Consider the following 23,271-nt stretch of genomic DNA (forward strand, 5'->3'; position numbering starts at 1 on the left):
GAGAGAGAGGAAAGGAGGAAGAATGAAAGAGAGAGAAACATTGATGTGAGAAAAAAAGATTGATCTGTTGCCTCTCCTACGCTCCCTGACCAGGGGTTGAACCCGCAACCTAGGCACGTGCCCTGACTGGGAATCGAACTGTTGACCTTTTCTTTGTGGGACGACACCCAACCAAGTTACGCTGGGTGGGGCTGGCTGTCAGGTTTTTATCTCCTTGTGACCTTGATCTTTTCCTCTTACGTTTATTTATAGCTTGTGTATTCATCATGTTTTATTCATGGAATTTATTTTTCTTGGCTGAAGAGATTGGTTTGCATTGTCCTTATTGAAATTTATTGCCTTTTTTCTGAGTACTTCACCACTTAATGTCATTTCAATTCTTATCTTCCAACTTGACCAACCAATAGGCTTCATATTGTCTGTGCTATTCAAGTCAGTAATGCAGGTGTTAAAAAAAAAAAAAAAAAAGATGGAGGTAGAAACAATGCCCTAGAAACAATGGCAGAACAAGATTTGTTGATGTTTCTTAAAATTTACTCCAATGAGCAGCCCAGCTGAGTGGTAGAGACCTGTCTGTGTTTCTCTCCTTTTGTGCTGTTTATGCTTCTGAGATCCATTCTCCTCCCCACCAGAGTTTGGTGCCTGCATCCGTGCACAACTGTGCAAAGGAACAAGGAAAGCTTTGTCAGAGCATTTTATCTTGCTTGCTACTGTTGGATTTAATCTTAATCACTGCCTTGTATGTATCTCTCCTTGTTCATAACTTGCAGTGGCTCCCCATCTCCACTGAGTTAAATATAAACTTTCTAGTCTTCCATTCAAAGCACATTTTGGTCTCAGCCTCCCTTTCTAGTTTGACTGCATGATGTGTCATGCATAATGAACCACTTGTCATTCCTTGGATCTATCATACTTTCTGAGGCCTTGGTTTGTCTGCAATGTTTGTACTATTTGAACACTCAAAAGCTTTTCTTTCTGATTTCTGTCTATTAACACCAATTAAGACCAATTTTTTTCATGTTCCTTTTTTTTTTTTGGATTTTTTCCAGCTCAATATGATCTTTCCTCTCACTCTCCAATCTTTATGTTCTTTGGGGTAATTGACTGTATTTTGCCATTTGTTTAAGTTGTTTGCTTGCTTTTCTTATCCTTTCTGGTAGACTATCTTTTTTGAAAACAGTCTGTTCCTCATCTTGATAATTTTGAATGTACCTACTATGTATTTGCATAACTAATTGCATAGATTTATATTTTTCTTACAGTATTTATGGGTATGTACCACCAAATGGATGAATTGGATCAGCTAAGCACATTGTATGATATATTCAATTAAATTCTAGTGTAAAGCTCCTTACCTACTTACAGACTGGCAGCAAAATTTGTGGACTTGCAGCTGGTCTACACTTTGAGTAGCATTGTTCTGGTCTACAGCTTTCCCCTTAAGATTCTAGAAGGGATTAAGTATTTATATAAATTTTATACAAAGGTTTATATAAATTATGATTTACACTATTAGTCATTAAACAGAAGTTGCTAAATGCAGCAATTGCTTGATTATGTAATTAAAGTTGTATTCTGAAAGCCTTTTTATAATTTTTTTGATTTTGCTTTGTAGAAACTACCCAACTCTGGCCAATATTGAAAGGAAGAAAAAGTTAAAACTTGAAAAGGAAAAGAGAGGTGAAGTATTAACAACAACACAATATGGGTGAGTTCCTTAAAATTACTTACATTCTCAATACTTATTTTAAACATGTATACTTATGAATAATAAAAAGAAAAAAATAATAAAAAGAGCATACACCAAAACCTTAGTCTCTACACCCCCAATTCTAAAATCCTTGCTTCTGTAATTCTTTTACTGGAACATTTTAAAATAATCAATGCCCTATATTTGTATGATTTTTCAAAAAGATTTGTAATTAAGAAGTCTTTACTTTTTTGTTTCCTAGCTAAACAGTTCTCCTTCCCAGAGACAACCCATTTTATCTTTCCAGAGATATTCTATATGTATATAGCATCTATATAATAACTTTTTTACTTCTTTTTTTGATACTATTCTACACCTTGGTTTTTTAGCCACATAACATACTTGGATATTGTTTTATATTAATACATAATAGGTCTCATTCTCTAAGGATGTGTTGGAAGCTTAAGGATATACTCTGGGGCTCTTTTTTTTGTACCTTTTGACAGACATTTAAATTCTTACCAAACTTTTACTAATAAAAAGTTGCCAGTATTGCCCTATACATACATTTTACACATGTGCAGGTATTTCTGAGGATGAATTCCTAGAAGTGAATTTGCCAAGTCAAAAGATAATATGTATGTGTATTTGTCATATTGATAACTAACTGCCTAATATTTATCATAGAAGCTGTTCTAGTTTACTCTTCCATTAGCAGTGTACGAGACATCCTATTTTCACTGTCATTCACCTTCATAGAATTTTTTTCAGTTTATATTTTTCTTGAAATACATTTTTAAACTAAGTAAAATAGACAAAGCTTAAATGTATTTGATGCATTTGTGCAAATACATATACATACACCTACAAACCCATGCAGCCTCCACACAGATTAGTAAAACAGTCATGTGCTGCCTAACTGTGTGTTATGCTCTGAGAAATGTGTTGTTAGGCAGTTTTGTCATTGTGTGAACATTACAGAGTATACTTATGCAAAGTAGGATGATATGGACTACTACATACCTAGGCTGTATCATATAGCTTATTGCTTCTAGGCTACAAATCTGTATAGCATGTCAGTACTGAATATCGGCAGTTGTTAACACAATGGTAAGTATTTTATGTCTAAACATAGAAAAGGTACAGTTTCAAAGATTTAAAAAAGTGGTACTCCTGTATAGGGCACTTACTGTGAATGGACCTTGATGGACTGAAAGTTGCTCCGTGTGAGTCAGTCAGTGAGTGATGAGTGAATGAAAGCCTAAGACATTACTGTATACTACTGTATACTTTATAAATTTATAAAACAACATGAGATGAAATTGTGCACACAAGAAAATGATACCATTGAAATGCAGTAAACACAAATGTGTGAGGTTGGCTACTAGTGTAACAGCATACTGTTTTACAGCAAACTTTTTTTCTAAGTAGAAAGTACGTTCTAAAAATAATGAAAAGTATAGTATAGTAAATACATAAACCAGTATCATTGTTTTTTTACCATTATCAAATATTATGTGCTGTTTATAACTATATGTGTATAAAATTTCATGTGACTGAGAACACAGTAGGTTTGTTTACCCCAACATCACCACAAACAAGTGAATAATGAATTGTGCTATGATGTTAAACAGCTCTGATGATGGAAATTTTTCGGCTCCATTATAATCTCATGGGACACTTGTATGTGCAGTCTGTCATTGACTGAAATGGTGTTATGCAAGTGCATGACTGTACAGAAAGTCTTCACCTCACAAAGTTCTCTTATGCCATCCCTAGTTCAGTGCCTCCCATCAAAAGTAATCTCTTACCTGATTGCTGTCATCATAGATTTATTTTACCTATTCTTAGAATGTTATGTAAATGGAATCATCTATTATATACTCTTTGGTGTGTGATTTCTATAGCTCAGAATTATTTTGTGAGATTGATTTATATTGCATGTAGCTGTAAGTTGTTCATTCTTATAGCTGTATAAAACTGAATTGTGAGAATGTATATTTCCTTTTTTTTTTAAGATTTTATTTACTTATTTATTTATTTAGAGAGGGTAAGGGAGGGAGAAAGAGAGGGAGAGAAACATCAATATGTGGTTGCATTTCCCACACCCCCTGCTGGGGACCTGGCCTGCAACCCAGGCATGTGCCCTATCCTGGGAATCGAACCCGTGACCCCCTGGTTCGCTGGCTGGCCCTCAACCCACTAAGCCACACCAACCAGGGCAGAATGTATATTTTCTCACTGTGGGACACTTGGGTTGTTTCTAGTTTGGGCTGTTATGAATAAAGCTGCTATGAACATTCTTGTACATGTTTTTTGTAGATATGAGTACTTGTTTTCATTATACATATGTGCACACACATATACTAGGTCATAGAACATCTGTGTGTTTAGCTTTAATTGTGTTTAGCCAAACAATTTTTTAAAATGGTTGTACCAAATTATACTCCTGCTGAATCTGCATCTAATCATTCTATATCCTGGTTAGTGGTTGGTATTACACCTTTTCCTTCTGTATTACCATTTCCTCATGACTAATGTCAGACATCTTCTTATATGCTTATTGGTCCTTTTGATAATCTTTTGTGACATACTGGTTAAAGTCTTTGGCCAATTTTTTAAAAATTATATTTTATTGATTATGCCATTACAGTTGTCCCGGTTGTTACCCTTTGCCTGCCTCTACCCAGTGTCCACCATTCCCTCAGGTAGTCCACACACCATTGTGTAAGCCCTTGAGTCCTGTGTATGAGTTCTTTGGCTACTCCATTTCCAATATTGTACTTTACAACCCCATGGCTATTCTGTAACTACCTAATTGTACTTAATCTCCTCAACTCTTCACTCATTTTCCCACAACCCCCTCTCATCTGGCAACCATCAAAACACTGTATCCATGATTCTGTGTTCTTGTTAACTTAGTTTTTTAGATTCACTAGATAATGTATTTGTTGCCATTTTATCATTCATAGTTTTTATCTTTTTCTTAAATAAGTCCCATTAACATTTCATATAATGATGGTTTTGTGATGATGAACTTTAGTTTTTTCTGGTCTGGGAAGCTCTTTATCTGCCTTTTGATTCTAAGTGATAGCTTTGCTGGGTAAAGCAATCTTGGCTCGAAGTCCCTGCTTTTCATGACTTTGAATATTTCTTGCCAAGCTCTTCTAGCCTGTAAAGTTTCTTTTGAGAAATCATCTGACAGTCTTATGGGAACTTCCCTGTAGGTAACTAGCTGATTTTCATTTGTTGCTTTTAAGATTCTCCGAGTAAGTCCGTGTGTAGGTTCTGTATTTCCAGTTTATTGCTCTTTCTCTTCTCTTTCTGACACCCCTATGACATGAATGTTGGAATGCTTGCAGTTATTTTAGAGGCTGCTTACATTATCCTTGGTTTTTTTTTTTGAATTTTTTTTTTTTGGCATTTTAATTATGATGTGCCTTGGTGTGGGCCTCTTTGCATCCATCTTGTTTGGGATTTTTTTTTTGCTTCCTGGACTTTCATATCTATTTCCTTCACCAAATTATGGAAGTTTTCTTTCATTATCTTTTCAAGTATATTTCCAGTTTATTGCTCTTTCTCTTCTCTTTCTGACACCCCTATGACATGAATGTTGGAATGCTTGCAGTTATTTTAGAGGCTGCTTACATTATCCTTGTTTTTTTTTTTTGAATCTTTGTTGTTGTTCTGATTGGTTGTTCTTTTCTTTCTTATGTTCCAAATCACTGATTTGATTCTCAGCTTCATCCACTCTACTGTAGTTTCCCTGTAAATTGTTCTTTATTTCCATTAATGTGTCCTCTGTTTGTTACTGGATCTTTTTTATGCTATCGAGCTCCTCACTACATTCCTTGAGCATTCTTATAACCAGTGTTTTGAACTTTGCATCTGATAGATTGCTTATCTCCATTTTGTTTAGTTCTTTTCCTGGAGTTTTGATGTGTTCTTTCATTTGGGTCATGTTTCTTTGTCTCCTTATTTTGGCTCAGTCTCCCTGTGTTTGTTTCTATGCATTAGGTAGAGCTGCTTTGACTCGGTCTCTCTTGGTAGCATGGCCTAATGTAGTGGTGTCTTGTAGGGTCCAGTGGCACAGCCTCCCCTGTTACCCAGACTTGTTAGTTGAGGTGCATGCTTTTTATGGCCTGAGTGCACCCTCTTCTTATAGTTGAGCCATGATAGCTATTACCAAGTCAGTGGGAGGGATTTACGCTGGCCAGTCACCTGCAAGAACTGGCTGTGACCACTGACCACCAAATTCCACCCTCCATGAAGGATCAGCTGTGCAGGGGCAGGAAGGTGGTGTTCAGACGTGGTCTGTAGCTCTCCACTGGGTGCACAGGCTCTGCAGTTTCCCTGGTGGTGCAGGCCAAGGTCACCTCCCACCTGTGTTTTGCCCATACCCTGCCTGGGCTGTAAAGCAAGCTGTGATGGCTGCTACTTGTGCTGGGCTTAGAGATTTCCTGGTGAGGCCAAGCTATAAATCTAGGCTGGCTGCTGCCAGTGCCAGGCCTGAGGTCACTTAGCCAGAGGTATATGGGCTGGAGGGTCACTGAGGCTGGCTGTTGCTTGTTTGAGATGATTTAGAAAGTTGTGAAGCATGAGCCAAGACCAGCCATTCACATAGAAAAGCCTCTGTTAACAGCTTGGGTGGATCTGTAAGTGGGGCCGGACTGAGTCTCAGGGAATCTCTAGGGCAGGGCAAACAGTGTTAACCATGCTGATGGAGTTTCAGATCTGGCACTCACCCGCCAATTCTGTGGTACTGTAGGAGGATGGTGCAGAAAAGAGACAGTGGCCTCTGCCTGCCTTTCTGTTTGGGAAGAAAGCTGTCTCCCAGCTCCTACCTTGACTCAAGACACTAGTTCTACCACGTATGCCACTAGTGCCTCTCAAGCTGCTACCCTGATGCTGGGACTCAGAGGGAGTGAGTCCGAGTAAGTCCGTGTGTAGGTTCTTTAAGAGGAATTGCTTGGGAGTCCAACAGCTTTCTTCTAGTGACTCAATCCCTGCTGGTGTTTGCAGGCAGAAGTTATGGGGACTTATCTTCCTGGCACTGAACCCCGAGCTGGTGGGTCTGGCGTGGGGCTGGGACTCCTCTCTCATAAGATATCCCTTCCGAATTTTTATCCACCACATGTGGAAGTGGGACCAGCCTGATCCACATATCCACCCCTCCTACAAGTTTGGATGGATGTTGTTTTGTTACCCAACAGCATTTGGGGCCCTGCTGCCTACATCCACCCTCGGGCAGAACTTCAGAGGCAAAGGTTTGGTGATAAAGGTATGGAGTCTGTATTCAAAAGCAGTTACTTAAGCTAATCAAATCACAGCTTTAATAATTTAAACCCATCAATTAAGGCTAAACTCTTAACACCTGGGTTCTATCATTTCCCCCTGTTAACTTATTTCTATAGGGTTAGTTTACAAACTAAAACAACATAATATGCAAAAGCTGCACAATTTTGGAAGAATGGCAGTCTTTTGCTTCAGAGCCTGTTCCCTCTAAAACACCCAAAGAATAAGCCTGCTACCCTCTGCCAGGCCAGCCTGATCCTAGGCTGATCCCAGAGTTCCTTCCCATCCAAAATACTGTCCATTGGGAAAATCATCTAGTCACCCTCAAGGTAGAAGAGAGCCCAAGAGCCAGAGAGAGCCTGTGCCAGTCCGAGAGCTTCCGAGTAGCCCTCTTTTATTTCACATCTTCTAGCCTATAATTTCGAGTGCTCTGGTGGCATTCAGCTTCTTAGCCAATCGAGTCCTAGGCTATTTACCATTGCCTCCTCCTGTAGCCTCTCCCTACTTCTCCCCAGTGATCTGATCAGATCTCTCAGTTTCCTTAATTCCGTAGTTGTCAGACTTCTGTTGAACTCAATTTCTGATGTGCTGAGTGATGATTGTTCTGCATTTTAGTTGTAATTTTCATGTGGTTGTGCAAGGAGGTGAACAGTGTTTTTACCTTTGCTGGCATCTTGATGGGAAGTCCTGGAACCTATTTTGGCCAGTTTTAATTGGGTTGCTTTTCTTGATTTCTAGGAGTTACTTATTTAGATACCAGTCCATTTTTGTGTAGAGTATATGTATCGCAGATATAGTTTCATAGTTTGTAACTTGCTATTTTACTCTCTTAATGGGTATCCTTTTGAAAAAAAATAATAGTTGCTCAGACATCTGGGTATAGCTGGGATACTTGACAAGGCTGAGTCACAGCTGGGTTTGGTTAGCTGATGACTAATCCAGCATGGTTTATGGCTGGGGTATCTGTGTAGTTACCATTAGCTTCACTGCTTAAGTCTTTAAAACATTTATAGAATAAATACTAATCTTACAAAACGCTCCCAACAAATAGAAAATGAGGGAATACTTTGCAGCTTGTTTTAAGAGGCTGAAACCAGAAAAGCTGGTGTTTGTGCTGTCTGTCACCTACCAGAACTAATAAGCAGATACAGGTATTGATTGAATCTTTATGGGCGCTTTATTCAGATGGGCAGCAATCTCAGAAGATGACGGGTTTGTACCCTAACAGACTGCCTTACATTTCCTTTCAAGCCAGCCTTTTTTATAAGGGGGCAAAAGTGTAGGTAAGGGATTTGGAATTCAGGGAAGAGGTTAATCAGATAAAAGCTGCCATCCAGCATTTTCCCCTAACATTCTTTCATCCTCTGACCAGTCATTTTCTTTATCCGTGTCCTGTGCCCTGTGTCATAGGCGATTTTTTTTTTTGTCTGTGTCCTGGGCAGTGGACTGTCCCTCCCTGGAACACAATGGCTTGAATACCACCTTGATTGCTTACAGTCTCTTCTGGAGCACAAAGATCAATCACTTGTGGTTTCCTGGGATCAGGGTGGGCCATACTGGCAGTTACTGAAACAATAGCTTTTTATGTGCATTAACTACTAGGCTTATTAACTATTACCATAAACTAAAATTTTCCAATTTTTAAGTTTCCCACCAAGGCCACTATAATCTTGTACCAAAACTTGACATTACAATAAAGGAAAGTCACAGGCAACTATCTCTCAAGCAGAGGCACAAAATTCCTAAGCAAAATGTTAGCAAATCAATCTGGCAATATGAAGAAAAGTATATACATCATTGTTAAATGGGATATTTCAGGAGTAAGGTTAGGTTTGGTGTTTGAAAATCAAATGTTATTTACTACATTAACAGAATGAGGGAGGAAAGTAATAGGATTGCCTTAATATGTAAGAAAAAAATTGATATAATTTAACCTCCATTCATATAAAAGAAACTCTTAGCAAACTAGAAATAAAAGATAATTTCCTTAGTCTACTAAAGAATGTCTAAAAACAACCTACAGCCAAATTATACTTAATAGTGAAATACTGATCATTTTTCCCCTGAGGTTGGAAACAAGACAAGGATAGCCACTGTTACCACTTATATTCAACACTATATTAGAGGTTCTAGGCAGTGTACTAAAGCGAAAAAAAGAAAAAAAGAAAAAAACCATAATGTTTGCAAAGAAACAAGAAAAACTGTCCATTTTTAGAGTTGACGTGATTGTATGTGTGAAAAATCCAAACAAATCTCCAATTAGAGTTAATAGGTGACCGTAGCAAGGGTGCCAAATACATATAAATCAGTTTAAAAAGTCAGTTATATTTCTGTATATGGGCAACAAAAAATAGAAGATAAAATTTTAAAAGATACTGTTTACAATAGCATCAAAATATGACATCTAGGATACATCTAACAAAAGATTTGCAAGACATCTGTACTCAACACTATAAAATGTTGCTCAGAAAAATAAAAGGCCCAAATAAATGGAGGGATATATAATATTCATGGGCTGGAAGGCTCAATGTAATTATACCAGTTCTCCTCAAATTGCTCCTAATCAAAATCTTAGCAAGTTGGATTGGGGTGTAAGTGGGGATTTTTAGGACAGTGGTGGAGGGTGGTACTGATAGACTTTTAAAATTTATATGAAAGTGCAAAGGTTTTAGAAGAACTAAGGATATTCGAGTGATGAAGATGTAGTGTTGGCTAATACCACAATGTCAGATCTACTGATGAACAGTCACCTGACTGTGATAAAGTTGCGCCATCATACAGCGGGAAAAGGATAGTGTGTTTTAACATTTTAAACTTTTGAAGTAAATTTCTTTATAGAGAATATATAATTTGGTCTTTTTTGTTACATTCATAATCCAGGCAGAAAAGTCATTATCTTTTAGTTAGGGTTTAGTTTATTTGTATTTAATGTAATTACTAATACAGTTGGGTTCTGGTCTGCCATTGTCCTATTTATTTTTTAAATTTTTCCTATTTGTTTCTTTTCTTGCCACCTTTTGGATTAATTGAATAATTTTTAGTACTATATTTTCCTCTGTATTCGCTTTTTATATGTAATTATTCCTAATCTCCACTTAAATGCATCTACATTTTTATTTACGTTACACTTTGTGTAACTCTTTTTAAGTATTGATTAAATAAATTTTCCTTTTAGCCCTGGCTGGTGTGCCTCAGTGGATTGAGTGCCGGCCTGAGAACCAAAAGATGGCCAGTCCGATCGCCATTCAGGGCTCGTGCCTGGGTTTCAGGCCCGATGCCCAGTCGGGGGTATGCGAGATTGATGCACCTCTCATGCATCGATGTTTCTCTTCCTCCCTCCCTCCCCTCTCTCTAAAAATAAATAAATAAAATCTTTAAAAAAATAAAATAAATTTTCCTCTTAAATGATTATCAAACAATAGTGTAACAGAAGTAATCCCTCCAAGGCGGGGTGGGATACAGATACTAAATATACTACTTAGTCAATCAAGTCTTACTGGTCTCATCATTTAAAGATCTTCCTAACTCATTACTTATTAGTGATTACTTTAAGGATGATCTTTCAAAAGCCATCTGTGGTCAGGTGCAGGCAGCTTCTCTGGATACAAGGAATGCATCTGTGAGTGGGAGCCTGATTATCCTCATGGTGATGGTGGGCCAGAGGCAGCAATTGTGTTTGTTCTCGCTTTCATAACTTGATTGAGGTATATGCCCAACATTTCTGAGTGGAAAATGCAAATTGGTCCATGGTTTTCTGCTAAATTTGTAGCATATATATGATATTTTTTGGAATGAGATTCTGTGAAAATTACAGTGAATCTAAAAGGATTAAGAACCTCTGTACTGCAGAGATATTAAATGAATATGTCGGTTTAGCAAATTATTTAGAAAATGTTTTGATAATAACTACCATTTATTAGGGGCCAAGTGTGTTACCTTGTTCTAGATGCAAAGCACTTTATAGTAATTTTCTCTATTCCTCTGATTTCCATTCTACAGATGAGGGAGTAAACTGAGTCAGGGGTGTTAGGGGTGTTAATATTGTCCAAGAGACACAACTAATAAGTGGCAAAATTAGGATTTGAACCCAGATTTCTAATTTCTATACTCTGAACTGCAACCTCTATTATTAATGGAAAAATGAATTTTGTCTGATAAATGACAAATTAGGATAAACATATGAGGACTTTCCAGAAGGTATCTATCCATGTAAGATGAAAAATAAACACATTTATTGAAGAAGATACAAGATACATAAGACAATGACACCTCAATCCTCTTCAGAGTAGGCACCTTGGGGCCTCATACAGTTCTCCCAACTGCCATCAGCTGTCCTGTCATATTTTCCTGAATCTCATTGATGGTCTGAAATCTCCCCTTTCGAAGGTGATTTTAGTTTGGAGAAAAGCCAGAAGTCTCAGGATGCCAAATCTGGGCTGTAGCGGGGCTGAGTCACTTGGGTAACTTGAGATTTTGCCAAAAACCTCTGCACAAGATGCGATATCTGAGTGGGCGCACTGTCGTGATGAAGCTGCCAATCACCAGTTGCCCATAGCTGGGGCCTTCTGAATCATCCGAATAGCCTCTGTGGAGGAATGTTCAAGTTTGACACAAAATTTGATGCAGATTCATTGCCCTTACTTGCTCAGTCATTTTGAATGCAACAGCCACACAGTATACATGCTCACTCAGTGGTGTCTACTGTCCCAACTAACTAGTACAATGAAGTCGTCATTCTTCATACACTTGTATTCCAGTCTACTTTCCTTGGTTGTCAGGTTACCTTGATGTTTAGCACACCATTCTCATTATATTAATAATGGCTGGACTTTTTCTGGACAGACCTCTTACTATCTTTGTGAAAACTCAGCCCCACCAAAGGATTCCTTTTATTATAGTATAGTCTACTGAGAATGTAGATGATAATCCTTTTTTTCATCCTCACCCCAGGATGTGCTTATTGATTTCAGAGGGAGAGGAAGAGAGGGAGAAAGGGAGAGAAATACAGATGTGTAAGAGAAACATCAGTCAGTTGCATTTTGCACACACCCTAACTGTGACTGAACCTGCAACCCAGGCATGTGCCCTGACCAGGAATCAAACCCATGACCTTTCGGTTTGTGGGACAACTCCCAACCAACTGAGCCACACAGACCAGGGATTTTTTAAAACGGCCTTTTTTTTTCCTACACAGAGTTTACATTAGAATATGCTCACATAATTATTTGTTTTCCTTCTAAGGGGTGTGATTGTAGTGGTTGAGAGGGCAGTTGATTTGAGGTAGCTGTGAAATTGTGCAGTCTGTAAGTTTATCCTCTTATGAAGTAAATAGTACCTATCTTATCAATTTCAAAGAGCTGTCATGAAGATCAAACAAGGCAGCATATTTGTAAATGCTTCAGAAACTTTAAGGCTCCTTAAAATGAGTAGACAAAAGTTAACGTACTTTATAAAATCTAAGAAACCCGTTTATGTTACGTACAATAGGAGTGAAAGAAAGTGGCCTCTTAAATTCATCTCCTGTTGATTGTACAACATAGGCCAATTTTAGAAGTGTCAAAATATGGGAGGAAATGTGCATCTTGGAACTGATAATATGTCTGTGTGTGTTAGTCTTTTAAAAGTCCTTCCATAGAGGTCGCTGTCTTTGGAAGCCATTGAATTTATTTATTGTTTTTCTTTTTATTATTTTTTTTCTTTATCCACCCTGTTGCCCTCCACCCTGCACCCCGCTTCCCACCAGCATTCTCTCCCACCTCAGGTCACGTCCATGAGTTGTACATACAAGGTCCTTGGCTTCTCCATTTCCTATATCTTTCTTAACCTCCTCTTGCCTATCCTGCATCTACAATCTATGCTGCTTTTTCCGTGTAACATTTTCCCCATTTTCACCCTCCCTCACCCCTCTGATAACCCTCCATGTGATCTCTATTTCTATGATTCTGTTCCTGTTCTAGTTGTTTGCTTAGTTTATTTTTGTTTTTGTTTTTGTTTTTTAAGGCTCGGTTAATAGTTGTGTGTTTGTCATCATTTTACTGGTCATAGTTTTTGATCTTCTTTTTCTTAGATAAGTCCCTTTAACATTTCATATAATAAGGCCTTGGTGATGATGAGCTCCATTAACTTTACCCTATCTGGGAAGCATTTTATCTGCCCTTCCATTCTAAATGGTAGCTTTACTGGATAGAATAATCTTCAGTGTAGGTCCTTCCCTTTCATAACTTTAAATACTTCTTGCCTGCAAGGTTTCTTTTGAGAGATCAGCTGATAGTCTTATGGGAACTCCTTTGTAGGTAACTGTCTCCTTTTCTCTTGCTGCTTTTAAGGTTCTTTCCTTATCTTTAATCTTGGATAATGTAATTATGATGTGCCTTGGTGTGTGCTTCCTTGGGTCCAGCTTCTTTGGGACTCTCTGAACTTCCTGGACTTCCTGAAAGTCTTTCCTTGGCCAGATTGGGGAAGTTCTCCTTCATTATTTTTTCAAATAAGTTTTCAGTTTCTTGCTCTTCTTGTTCTCCTCCTGGCACCCTATGATTCAGATGCTGGAATGTTCCAAGTTGTCCCAGAGGTTCCTAACCCTCTCCTCTTTTTTTGATTTCTTGTTTCTTCAGTCTGTTCTTGTTGAATGTTTATTTCTTCTGCTCCCAGTCGTTGATTTGCTTCCTGGTTTCCTTCCCTTCACTCTTGGTTCCCTGTATATTTCTTTCTTTCACTTTGCATAGCCTTTGCCTTTTCCTCCATTTTGCAACCATACTCAACCATTTCTGTGATCATCCAGATTACCAGTGTTTTGAACTCTGCATCTGATGGGTTGGCCATTTCTTCATCACTTAGTCATATTTTTGGAGTGTTGATCTGTTCTTTCATTTGGGTCATATTTCTTTGTCTCAGTGTGCCTGTTAGGTTGGGAGGGGTGGAGCCTTAGGTATTCGCCAGGGCGGGGCAACAAAGGTCACTGCGTTGTGAGGCTGTGTGTGGGGGAGGGGTCCAAGAGGGAACAAGCCCTCTTGCTCAGCTCTCTGCCAGCTTTCAGTCATTTACCCACTACCCAAATTGGGCCCTTCTAGTGCTGATTCCCAGGTGGGTAGGTTTGTGTAGGTTCTAGGACCCCATGGTTCTCTCCAACAAACTCTCCTGTGAGGCTGGGAGAGCCTTCCACTACCACAAAAACCCCCACAGGTTTTTACAGCCAGAGGTTTTGAGGCTTTCCTTTTCCCGCACTGGAACCCTGGATTGTGCAATGTGTCTCACTCCCCTGCTGTTCCTCCTTGTTTACCCACACGCAAATATGGGACTGCCCAGTCCGCCAGCTACCACCTTGCCATGCATCCTCTCCACCATGGCTGCCCCTCACCACCCCTCCTACCGATCTGTATGTTTCTTCTTCGTTGTAAGACTTCCATACAGTTCGATTTTCTGGCAGTTCTGGTTATTTTTGTTTTAAATATGTTGTTGTCCTTTTGGTTGTGCGAGGAAGCAAAGTGTGTCTTCCTTCATCTTGGTCGGAAGTCTAATAGGGCTCTTCTAATATAGTAACAGTAGGTTACAGGTGAAAGAGCTTAGAGTTTCCACAACCTAGGGGTTGGCTGTTGGGGTTGTTGTCCACCAGATCTCCACCAACACTGTTTTAAAGCTGTTCTCTGAAGTCATTTACTCCCATTGAATTTATTTTATTCTGGTCTCTCTAATAAACTAGGCTACAAGTGATTGATTGACAGCTATATTTCTTTGGATTCACATAGACTTTTTCAATATTTTTTTAATGTCATTGTCTTTTATATTAAGAATTGCTTTTTTTCTCCTCCAGTAAGATGAGGGGAATGTCCAGACATTCACAGATGGCAAAAATCAGAAGTCCTGGCAGACATCACAAATGGAAAAATGACCGAGCTGGACAGAGAGCAGCCATTGGATCAGGCAACCATTTGTGTGACTTGCAGCCTGAAGGTCGACCCGAGACAAATGCAGACCCTCTGAGTGTTTTGGTAAATACTGATTCTGGTAAGTTAAACAGGGAAATAGTGTGTTTATAAGTATAAACAGTGATGCTGAAGTTCATTCTTCATAGCATTGTTTGTGGAGAGTTTAATTGCAAATATGTAAAAAGGTAGAATGATGTTGTTGTTGTTTTTTTTTTAGGAATTCCTTGTCAAAAACCTCATTTCAGGACATCTTTTCTGAACCTTGCCGGTGGGCGCATGAGGCAGGCAGAATGTGAAAGAAAGATAATATATGTTGAATAATTTCCATAGTATAATGTAATTTTGGAACTTTAAGTGTATTGATACTGTAGATTCAAATTTGCCCAATTATGTGAATTTTGCCTTGCCTATAAATTAGTAATCCCAATGGAATCTAGTATTATTTATGCTACTGAGCATGAACACAATCTCTTTGGGTAAATAATAACTAACTCATAGTATTCGAGTAATATTGTTCTTCCTCAGGGCATAGAATATATTTGTATGTTTATTGAATTTCCTTTAGAACTTATGGGGCAAGTTTACTCTTGCTTATAAGTTGAAAAATTGAAGAACCAAAATGCTCCTGTCCCATGCAGATATCCAGCCTCTGAGGCCCAGATTCCCCTTTTGAAAAATGAAAATGTATATGTAAATATTTCCACCACCTTTTCTTCTAGTAGCATTGGGAGACTATCTCATTGCATATGTGTCCTATTTTGCAAAGGAGTATTATTAGTGAGTGGACTGAGCTTATTTTGTAGGTTTGCTAACAGTCTCTGTTCAACCTGGAAGACAGTGGCTTCACATGAAAAATTATTGAACTTATATCTGGCAAGAAACAGGGAGATAACTAATCCGCTGACTGAACTAGGTCAGAAAACAGTCTTGGCATAAGAGAATGTTGGGCTAAAAATAAGATTACATTCAACACAAGCTAAGCTACCACTTATTAAGTAAGGTGTTTACTGTGCTGTAAAAGCTTTATATATATGTTAACTCATCTCCTTATAACAAACCTTTTACATATGAACTGTTGCTACTTCCATTTTAGAGTTGAAGAACACAAGGTAAGTGATTTGCCTTACTCATACTGCTAGTTAATGGCAGAGCCAGAGTTTGAACATAAAGAGTCTGACTCCACTAGTACACCATAGTACTTCTAAATGTGAAGTCTGAATTTGTCTAAAAAATATATTGCGTGAACCTAGGATAGTTGAGGTGTTGGAAAGAGTTTAGAAAAGGCATCTTCTTACCCTTGCTGATAGCAGGGGAAAAGGCCGATGATATTTTGGGCATCACTGAGTTAACTCTTGGGCGCTGTTTTTTTTTCCGCTTCAAAAAGTGTTAGAGACTACACTTCTTCACATCTATGTGTGACCTTGATGATAAAATACCATCTGTACCTAAAAATAAACTTTCATATCATTAAAATACATGAAACACAAATATGAAGGCTACCATTGTAATCAGTAAATTACTAATTTGAAAGTTATGTAATTATTCACTTTGTGCAGTTCTCTAACATTTGAAGAACTCTAACATTGAGTATTCTTTGTTGTTTTTGTTTTGTTAGCTTTAGCAGGTGGGTCGTTCTGTTCTCATTTTTAAAGAAGTATTTCAGTAAGTGTTAATATGGTGAAATATCAATGAAAAGATTATTATATATCTTGCTTTTACTTACGTCTAGCTAGATCTTTAAGAGACACTTTAGATATGAACAACATAGTAAATACCTTGTATTCTCATTTTGTGGGAAAGATTCCATTTAAATTCATGTCATAAAAATTTCTCAGATTTCTTCTGGATTTTTACATTTTCCACTTCAATGTTTAGACCATTGGTTCCTCAACTTTTCATTTCAGGTAGAGCTACAGAAAACCACACATACTTTTTTTTTTTTTTTTTTTTGCATGCCCTAAATACTTGTATTCTCAGCACCTCCACTCTCCAACATAGCAGTTTTACACTTTTTTGGAGGCAGCTTCTTTCACCTTGGACCAGAGCCAGTCAAATCTTGTAGTGTGCTTGTTATTCAAGTTGCAGGTCTTAGGGCAGCATGGTGATACAGTCCTGTTCTTGCTCTCATGTGGCAGTCAACACTCTTCAGCACTAAGCTTATTTTAAAAATGGAGATTTCTCAATTTCTTACATTTCTCCTTTTTTGGGGGGGGGCTCAGAATCTTATGCAGACATCAGCATTCTCATTTTAGATAGGAGAGATTCTCAGTCTTTATAAACTTAATAACATGCTTAGAAAGGAAGCCTGAGCCTGCCTTTTTGTGACGCTTGGTAGTAGATCAACTCTCGTTAATTGTGCAAGTGCGTTAAACATGGGGTTGATATTGTTTCAAAGGGAAAGCATGTCATTTGGAGTCTCCCAGCTGATCAGCTTTGAGTATGGCCTGTTACCACTACATTTCCTTTTAGTCTTTTTGGTATTTCATTTGTTAGGACCACATTTATTTTGTTGCTTTTCTTTAAATATGGATGCAACATGTTTAATGGCTTTCCTGGCCTGTGGTTTTAGTAAGTTCTAACATAGCTAGAAAGAAAGGAGCTGGGCAGTAGTGTGTCCTTGAGTATCACAGACTAAAGTGCCTCAGCATCAACAAAACAAAAAGGATCCAATTTGTTAGTCATTTGTTACAATATAGATATTATAGAACACTAGGACATCAGTCTAACTATGTACTGACACATAGGATAAATGGGCTTGTTGTTTAAAAGGTAGATGTTAAAGTAAGAAAAGAAGCTAGCCTAGCACCTCAGCTGTCATGAATGCCCGTTGTTAAATGCCTGTTTTTGAGAGCTGGAAACCATAAAGCCAAGTTCCCATTTTTTAAGGGTGATTTTTTTTCAATAGATATTGTTTTCTTTAATCTATAAATGTTCTTGAGGCTAGAACATGTAACTGTGTTTGTTCCATTAAAGCAATAGGAAATAGGAGGAGGAAGGAGAGGAGAAGCAAGTAAAGAAATGAGTTGTAGAAAGAAGCCAGAGGCGAAGCTTTTGCAGTAAGTGTTTAGAGTTGGATAAGACATTTGAAACGCAATTTGTTTCCCCATTTTTATTTCAGTGGGGATTTACTGAGGTCCTACATTTTGCTTGCCCAGAACTGTAATTCAGAGAAGTCTCCTGCTGCCTTCACGACACTCATAGTCTAGTGATGAGTTTTAGATCATTGTATTATTTTTTTGGTTAGTGGGAACATGATATGTATGTATAAGAGAGAGGTGGGATTTACCGTAAGAAAAGTGTCGTTGGTGTTTTAACAGTAAGAGAAATCATTTGAGCTGGTATTTTATAATCATTATAAGGTTTGATTTTACCATTTTCTGATAAGATATCATACTGATATTTTTAGTTGAGAGAAATGTTTTGGCCGTTTTTATTAAACAATAAGTGAAGTGTGTTAAGTAGTGTCAACCATCACAGTGCCTTTGGCACAGTATTTCCAGGAGAGCTGCTAAAAATGAGAGGTAGATCTGGGGGGCTTTGCAATGGCATTTTCTTTTGAGATGAAAAGTCACTGTGGGGGACACTTTGATCAAGTCAAAAGGGCAGTGCCCCTTTTCCAACTGCTATTACATGTGGTGGTTCATTTGTGTGAACTCCTAACTCTCACCTTGGGGAAGCGGGCGAGTACAGTGAGCTTTGGGACACTCCTAATAATGAGTGCATCAAGCACTCAGACTGTGGCTTTACCATTCTCCGATTAGGGAGACTGGAGCCTTTTGGAGAAATGACTCAAGTCTGGGACGGGGAGAATACAGAGTGAGCCAAGATGATCTAATATAGTGCCAGGAAGTAAGAAAGTGCTCAAAAACAGCAGGATGTGGGCGTGTCAAAAGGATATAGGGACCAACTGGAATATGCTTTCAATGGCTAAAGTTGGAGCAATTTGAGCCACAAAATAAATAATAGATGGTAACCCAAAGAATAACATAAATATCCATGAGTCCATACTGATACAAGTAAATATAGGGGAAGAGGGACAAATCTTTTTATAGAATTTCAATTAATAATTGTAAAAGAAGTTAGGGAGAAGCCGGAAGTCACCATTAGAACACCACAGTAATAATTGTTTCAGGCAAGAACAATTGATAAATGGTAAAATTGGTGGCAGCACTTTAAGGTAAAATAAGGTTTACCATGGTGGTTTTAGAGTATCTCCAAAATTCTTTAATATTCCTTACTCTAGGAGGTAGAGGTTAATTCTCATCCCCTTGAATGTTGTCTGGACTTAGTGACTCATTTCAAGAAGTAGAATAATGAAAGAGAAAAATAGTAACTTTACAGCAGAGAAACCTGGCAGACCACCAAGTGATCAAGGTTAACATCTCCAGTAATGTCGTGTGGGTATCATGGACCCTCTGATATGATACGATGAGAGGACACTATCTGAAATCTATAGTTTTAGCATTATCATCAGAAAACACCAGACAGACCCAAAGCTGAGGGATATTCTACAATAATTGATCAGTAGTCTTTAAAGCTGTCAGGTCCATGAAAGACAAAGAAATACTGAGAAATTGTCATAGACCGAAGGAGACACAGATGAGGAGTCATGAGGACAGAACGCAATGTGATAATGGGGGATTGGATTCTGGAATAGAAAAAGGACATTAATGGAAAAACTGGTGAAATTACAATACAGTCTATAATTTAAGTAGTAGAATTATACCAGTGCAGTTTGTTAGCTATGGTAAATGTACTGTATTTGTGTAAGATAATAACATTAGGAGAAAGTAGGTGAAGGATGTGTGAAAATTCTCTGCTACCTTTGCAACACTTGTGTAAATTTAAAATTGTTTCAAAATATTAAAGAGTGAAGGGGAAGTTATGTAGGCCAATTAAAGCCTTGTCCTCCACTTCTTGAATTGAATTATGAGGTAACATTTTCCTCTAGGGTTTATTTCTTTATTTTCTATTATTTCATGATTTTAATGCAGAAAATGAGGGAAAACCGAAAAGCGTAAAATAAAAACAACTTACTTTCTTAACTTACAGAGATAGCCACTGCTCACATTTTGTTGTATATCTTTCCAGAAATATTTTTTCTTATTAACATGTATTTTATTTTGTTAAATAAAAATAGAATCATGTTATTAAAACAAAAAAGAAAAAAGAATGAGCTTTGAATCGAGACAGAACTAGGCTTCTATTGGGGCCCTACCTCTTCCTAGCTCTGTCATCTGTACAAGTTTTTCTTTTTGAACTTGCCTTCATTCATGCGACAGTTTGTTCTTCAGATATTTGTTGAGCACTTTTCTAGACTCTAACGACAAAATACTGAACAAAGCCAAACTCCTCTCCTGTCGCTTATGGCCTTACTGGGGGTGCATGTAGTAAATACATATGAGTTGATATAAGTGACATGAAGATGAGTAAAGCTAAGTGAAAGAATAGAGAATGATGGTTGAAGAAAGGAGTGTGCTATTTTATAAAAGCAGTGAAGGTATTTCTGATAAGGTGACACTAAGAAATCTAAATAAAATTAGGAGCTGATACCTGAAGGGATAGCTTTCAAGCAGAGAAAGGAACAAGTGCAAACACCTTGCAGTGAGAGCACGCTTCCTGTGCTCAGGGAACAGTAAGATTGGAGTGGAGTGAGCAGGGAACAAAGTGGTAGTATTTTAGTAGAAACAAGTGAAGGGCCAGATCAAGTAGGATATTGTAGGCTAGGAAATGACTTGAGACTTTACTCTGAGGTTGAGCAGAAAGGTGATAGGATCTTGCTTATGTGTTTAGGTAGAGAATAGATTGTACGGAGCAGTGGGCAGGGTCATTCCAGGCAAGAAATGTTGACTTGGACTGGGGTTGTAGTAGTGGAAGTAATGAGAAGGGTATGATTCTGGAGCTATTTTCAAAATAGAGTTGACAACATTTATTGATACTTTGGATATAGTATGTGAAAGAAAGAGAAGGGTCCAGGATGGTTGCTAGATTTTGACGCATAGAGAAGTAAACGTTGGTATTTATTGAGGGGGAGACTTCTGGAAGGCAGGTTTGGAGAAGAAGTCAGATGCTTGTTTTTGGACCTGTTAACCTTGGAGACCTGTTTGACCTCCAGGCAGTGATATGGAACAGGCACTTACATTATCCTAGAATTTAGGGGAAAACTGAAGGCTGGAGGTATAAATTTATGATTCACCAGCATCTAGATAGTACTTTAAGATTTTGGATAAAATGAAATCATAAGAGGAGGAGGAGGCATAAAGAGGAAGATTTGCTCAGGATTGGAACCAGGGGTACTTGAAAAAATTGGAAGTTGGTCACTGAGGAGAATTCAGTAGGGAGTTTGGGAAAGGAGAGCCAAGTGATGGGGGTCTGGAAGCCACATGGAAGAATATGTTTTTAAAAGTAACACATGATTACTGTGAAATGTTGTCTTTAGGTGAAGTAAGATGAGAGCCAAGAAATGACCTCTAGACTTGGCAACACAGAGCGGGCAGGTTAACTTGGCAGGACAAGCTTCAGTGGCATGGCAGGCCTGAAAGACAAATTGGAGTAAATTCTGGAGTGGGTCAGACAGCCGAGGGAATTTCAGGTCCAGATGATTTCCTGGTGATTATATCAAATAGTTGTTTGTAATTTTGCTGTAAAAGGGAACAGAGAAATGGAACTATAGCTGGAAGAAGACATTTATTAGCATTAATCATTGACCAAAGAGACATTTTGATAGGATGGCTTCATTTTAAGAAGAGAATGGATATAGGAGATATACTAGCTCAGTAGTTAAGAGTTAGGATTTGTAGTTAGATAGCCAGAGCTTAAATTTGACCCAACTGTTTTAAGTTTTGTAACCTGAAGGGAAAGTTACTCAGATTCTCTGAATTTGGTTTCATCACCTGCAATTAATACTGAAATTGATACCTGATAAGGATGAAATGTGCTCATGTCTTTAAAGAGCGTGTATTGTACATTTTGGTATCTCTGTTTGGGTTTTAGACTGAAAGCATAGAGTTTGGCCTGTCATGATTCAAACAATGGGAGGAAGAGTCTCCATACTAATATTGAGGTGGATTTGTGTTTAATCCACTAATAATATATATCTATATTCTGTCTATCTGTCTACCTACCTATCTATTTATCCATGCTACTTATTTCCCATTCCCTTTATTAATCCAGAAGAATAGGGGATAAATTAGCTTAAAGTTGACCAGGAGCAGTTTTTGGATGGTGTGCTGGCAGTGTGGCTGGGTGGAGGAGAGAGGATTTAATTTCAGCCACCAGAAGGTGGTAGTTATTCACAGAAAAGTGCACTCCCATTTCATATTGGCCTATTTTGGTTTCCCCTAGACTGAGTTCATTAAATACTGTCTTGAAACATTTTATATTGGTTGTGGGTTGAGTTAGTTCATTACATAAACAAGTTACAATTGTCTTCATTCTCCATCATGCTTTATTTTTATTGGTTGTTTTGCAAAGAATTAATACATTTTTAGAGCTGCCAAAAACAAATGCTTGCTGGGCTCTGATCAAACACTTTATCTTTGGCAGGCTCTTGAGGACTTGCTCCATTCTCATGCTTGTCTTGTTTACTTAAGTTCTTAGAAGTTCCAAATAATAAAAACTTCGGGCTGATTAATTTCAGCAGAACTCTGATTAAACCTTTATCTATAGATGGCATTAATATTACTTCTGTCCTTAAAACTGGTCTTAAAAACAACAATGGTGGGTATTTTTATATTTTATTCCTAAATCTAATTTTCAGGGTCAATTATCTTAACCCAGTGAAGTTAAATAAATTTCTGGCCTTTCTAGTGCCTTAATAAAATTAATTAATAGCATAAATAAAGTAAATAAATTAATAGCAAAGATTGTGTAAGTTAATTTTAAGAAAGCCCAAATTTCATAACCTGTGAAGTATGGTAAGTAACAGAGCTGTGTATAGCTTCCATTTGCCCCTGTGTCTTCTCTTTGGGGCAAATAGCTTCTCTGACTATGAAGATTTAAACCAAAAGGAAATTTTTCAGTGTCCTGGGTTTTGTTCTTTGGGAAGATTTAGGAAGGGATCAGAAATTACTTTCTTTCCATTAGAATATAAGAGAGTGACGGGCTATCAACATTCTTTTTATGGTGGTAGATGTTTTTTGTATATTATTTTACTCTTATTTTCCTTTCTATTTCAGAGTCTGATAAAGAGGAGAAACCACTACTAAGTACTGTCATACCCAAGGAAGTGACACCAGCCCTGTGCTCACTAATGAGCAGCTATGGCAGTCTCTCAGGGTCAGAGAGTGAGCCAGAAGGTAAGTCGTGGTCTCAGTTGTTGCACTTGGGTTTGTTTTGTTTTGTTGCTTTTGCCTATGATACATG

The 23,271-nt window shown here is 37.9% G+C and overlaps 1 protein-coding gene across 1 annotated transcript in view; it reads left to right on the forward strand.

The window, feature by feature from the left end:
* Window positions 1-23,271, forward strand: part of NUFIP1 (nuclear FMR1 interacting protein 1) — a 51,157-nt gene that overhangs the window by 11,087 nt on the left and 16,799 nt on the right. Inside the window, exons 6-8 of the mRNA XM_054586362.1 lie at window positions 1,616-1,708; window positions 14,793-14,986; window positions 23,085-23,204. Coding sequence (XP_054442337.1) covers window positions 1,616-1,708; window positions 14,793-14,986; window positions 23,085-23,204 — 407 coding nt within the window. The remainder of the gene's footprint in view (window positions 1-1,615; window positions 1,709-14,792; window positions 14,987-23,084; window positions 23,205-23,271) is intronic.

Source organism: Pteronotus mesoamericanus, unplaced genomic scaffold (genome assembly GCF_021234165.1).
Source record: "Pteronotus mesoamericanus isolate MK-2021 breed Mesoamerican mustached bat unplaced genomic scaffold, CSHL_Meso_final contig_94, whole genome shotgun sequence".
Classification (NCBI taxonomy): Eukaryota; Metazoa; Chordata; class Mammalia; order Chiroptera; family Mormoopidae; genus Pteronotus; species Pteronotus mesoamericanus.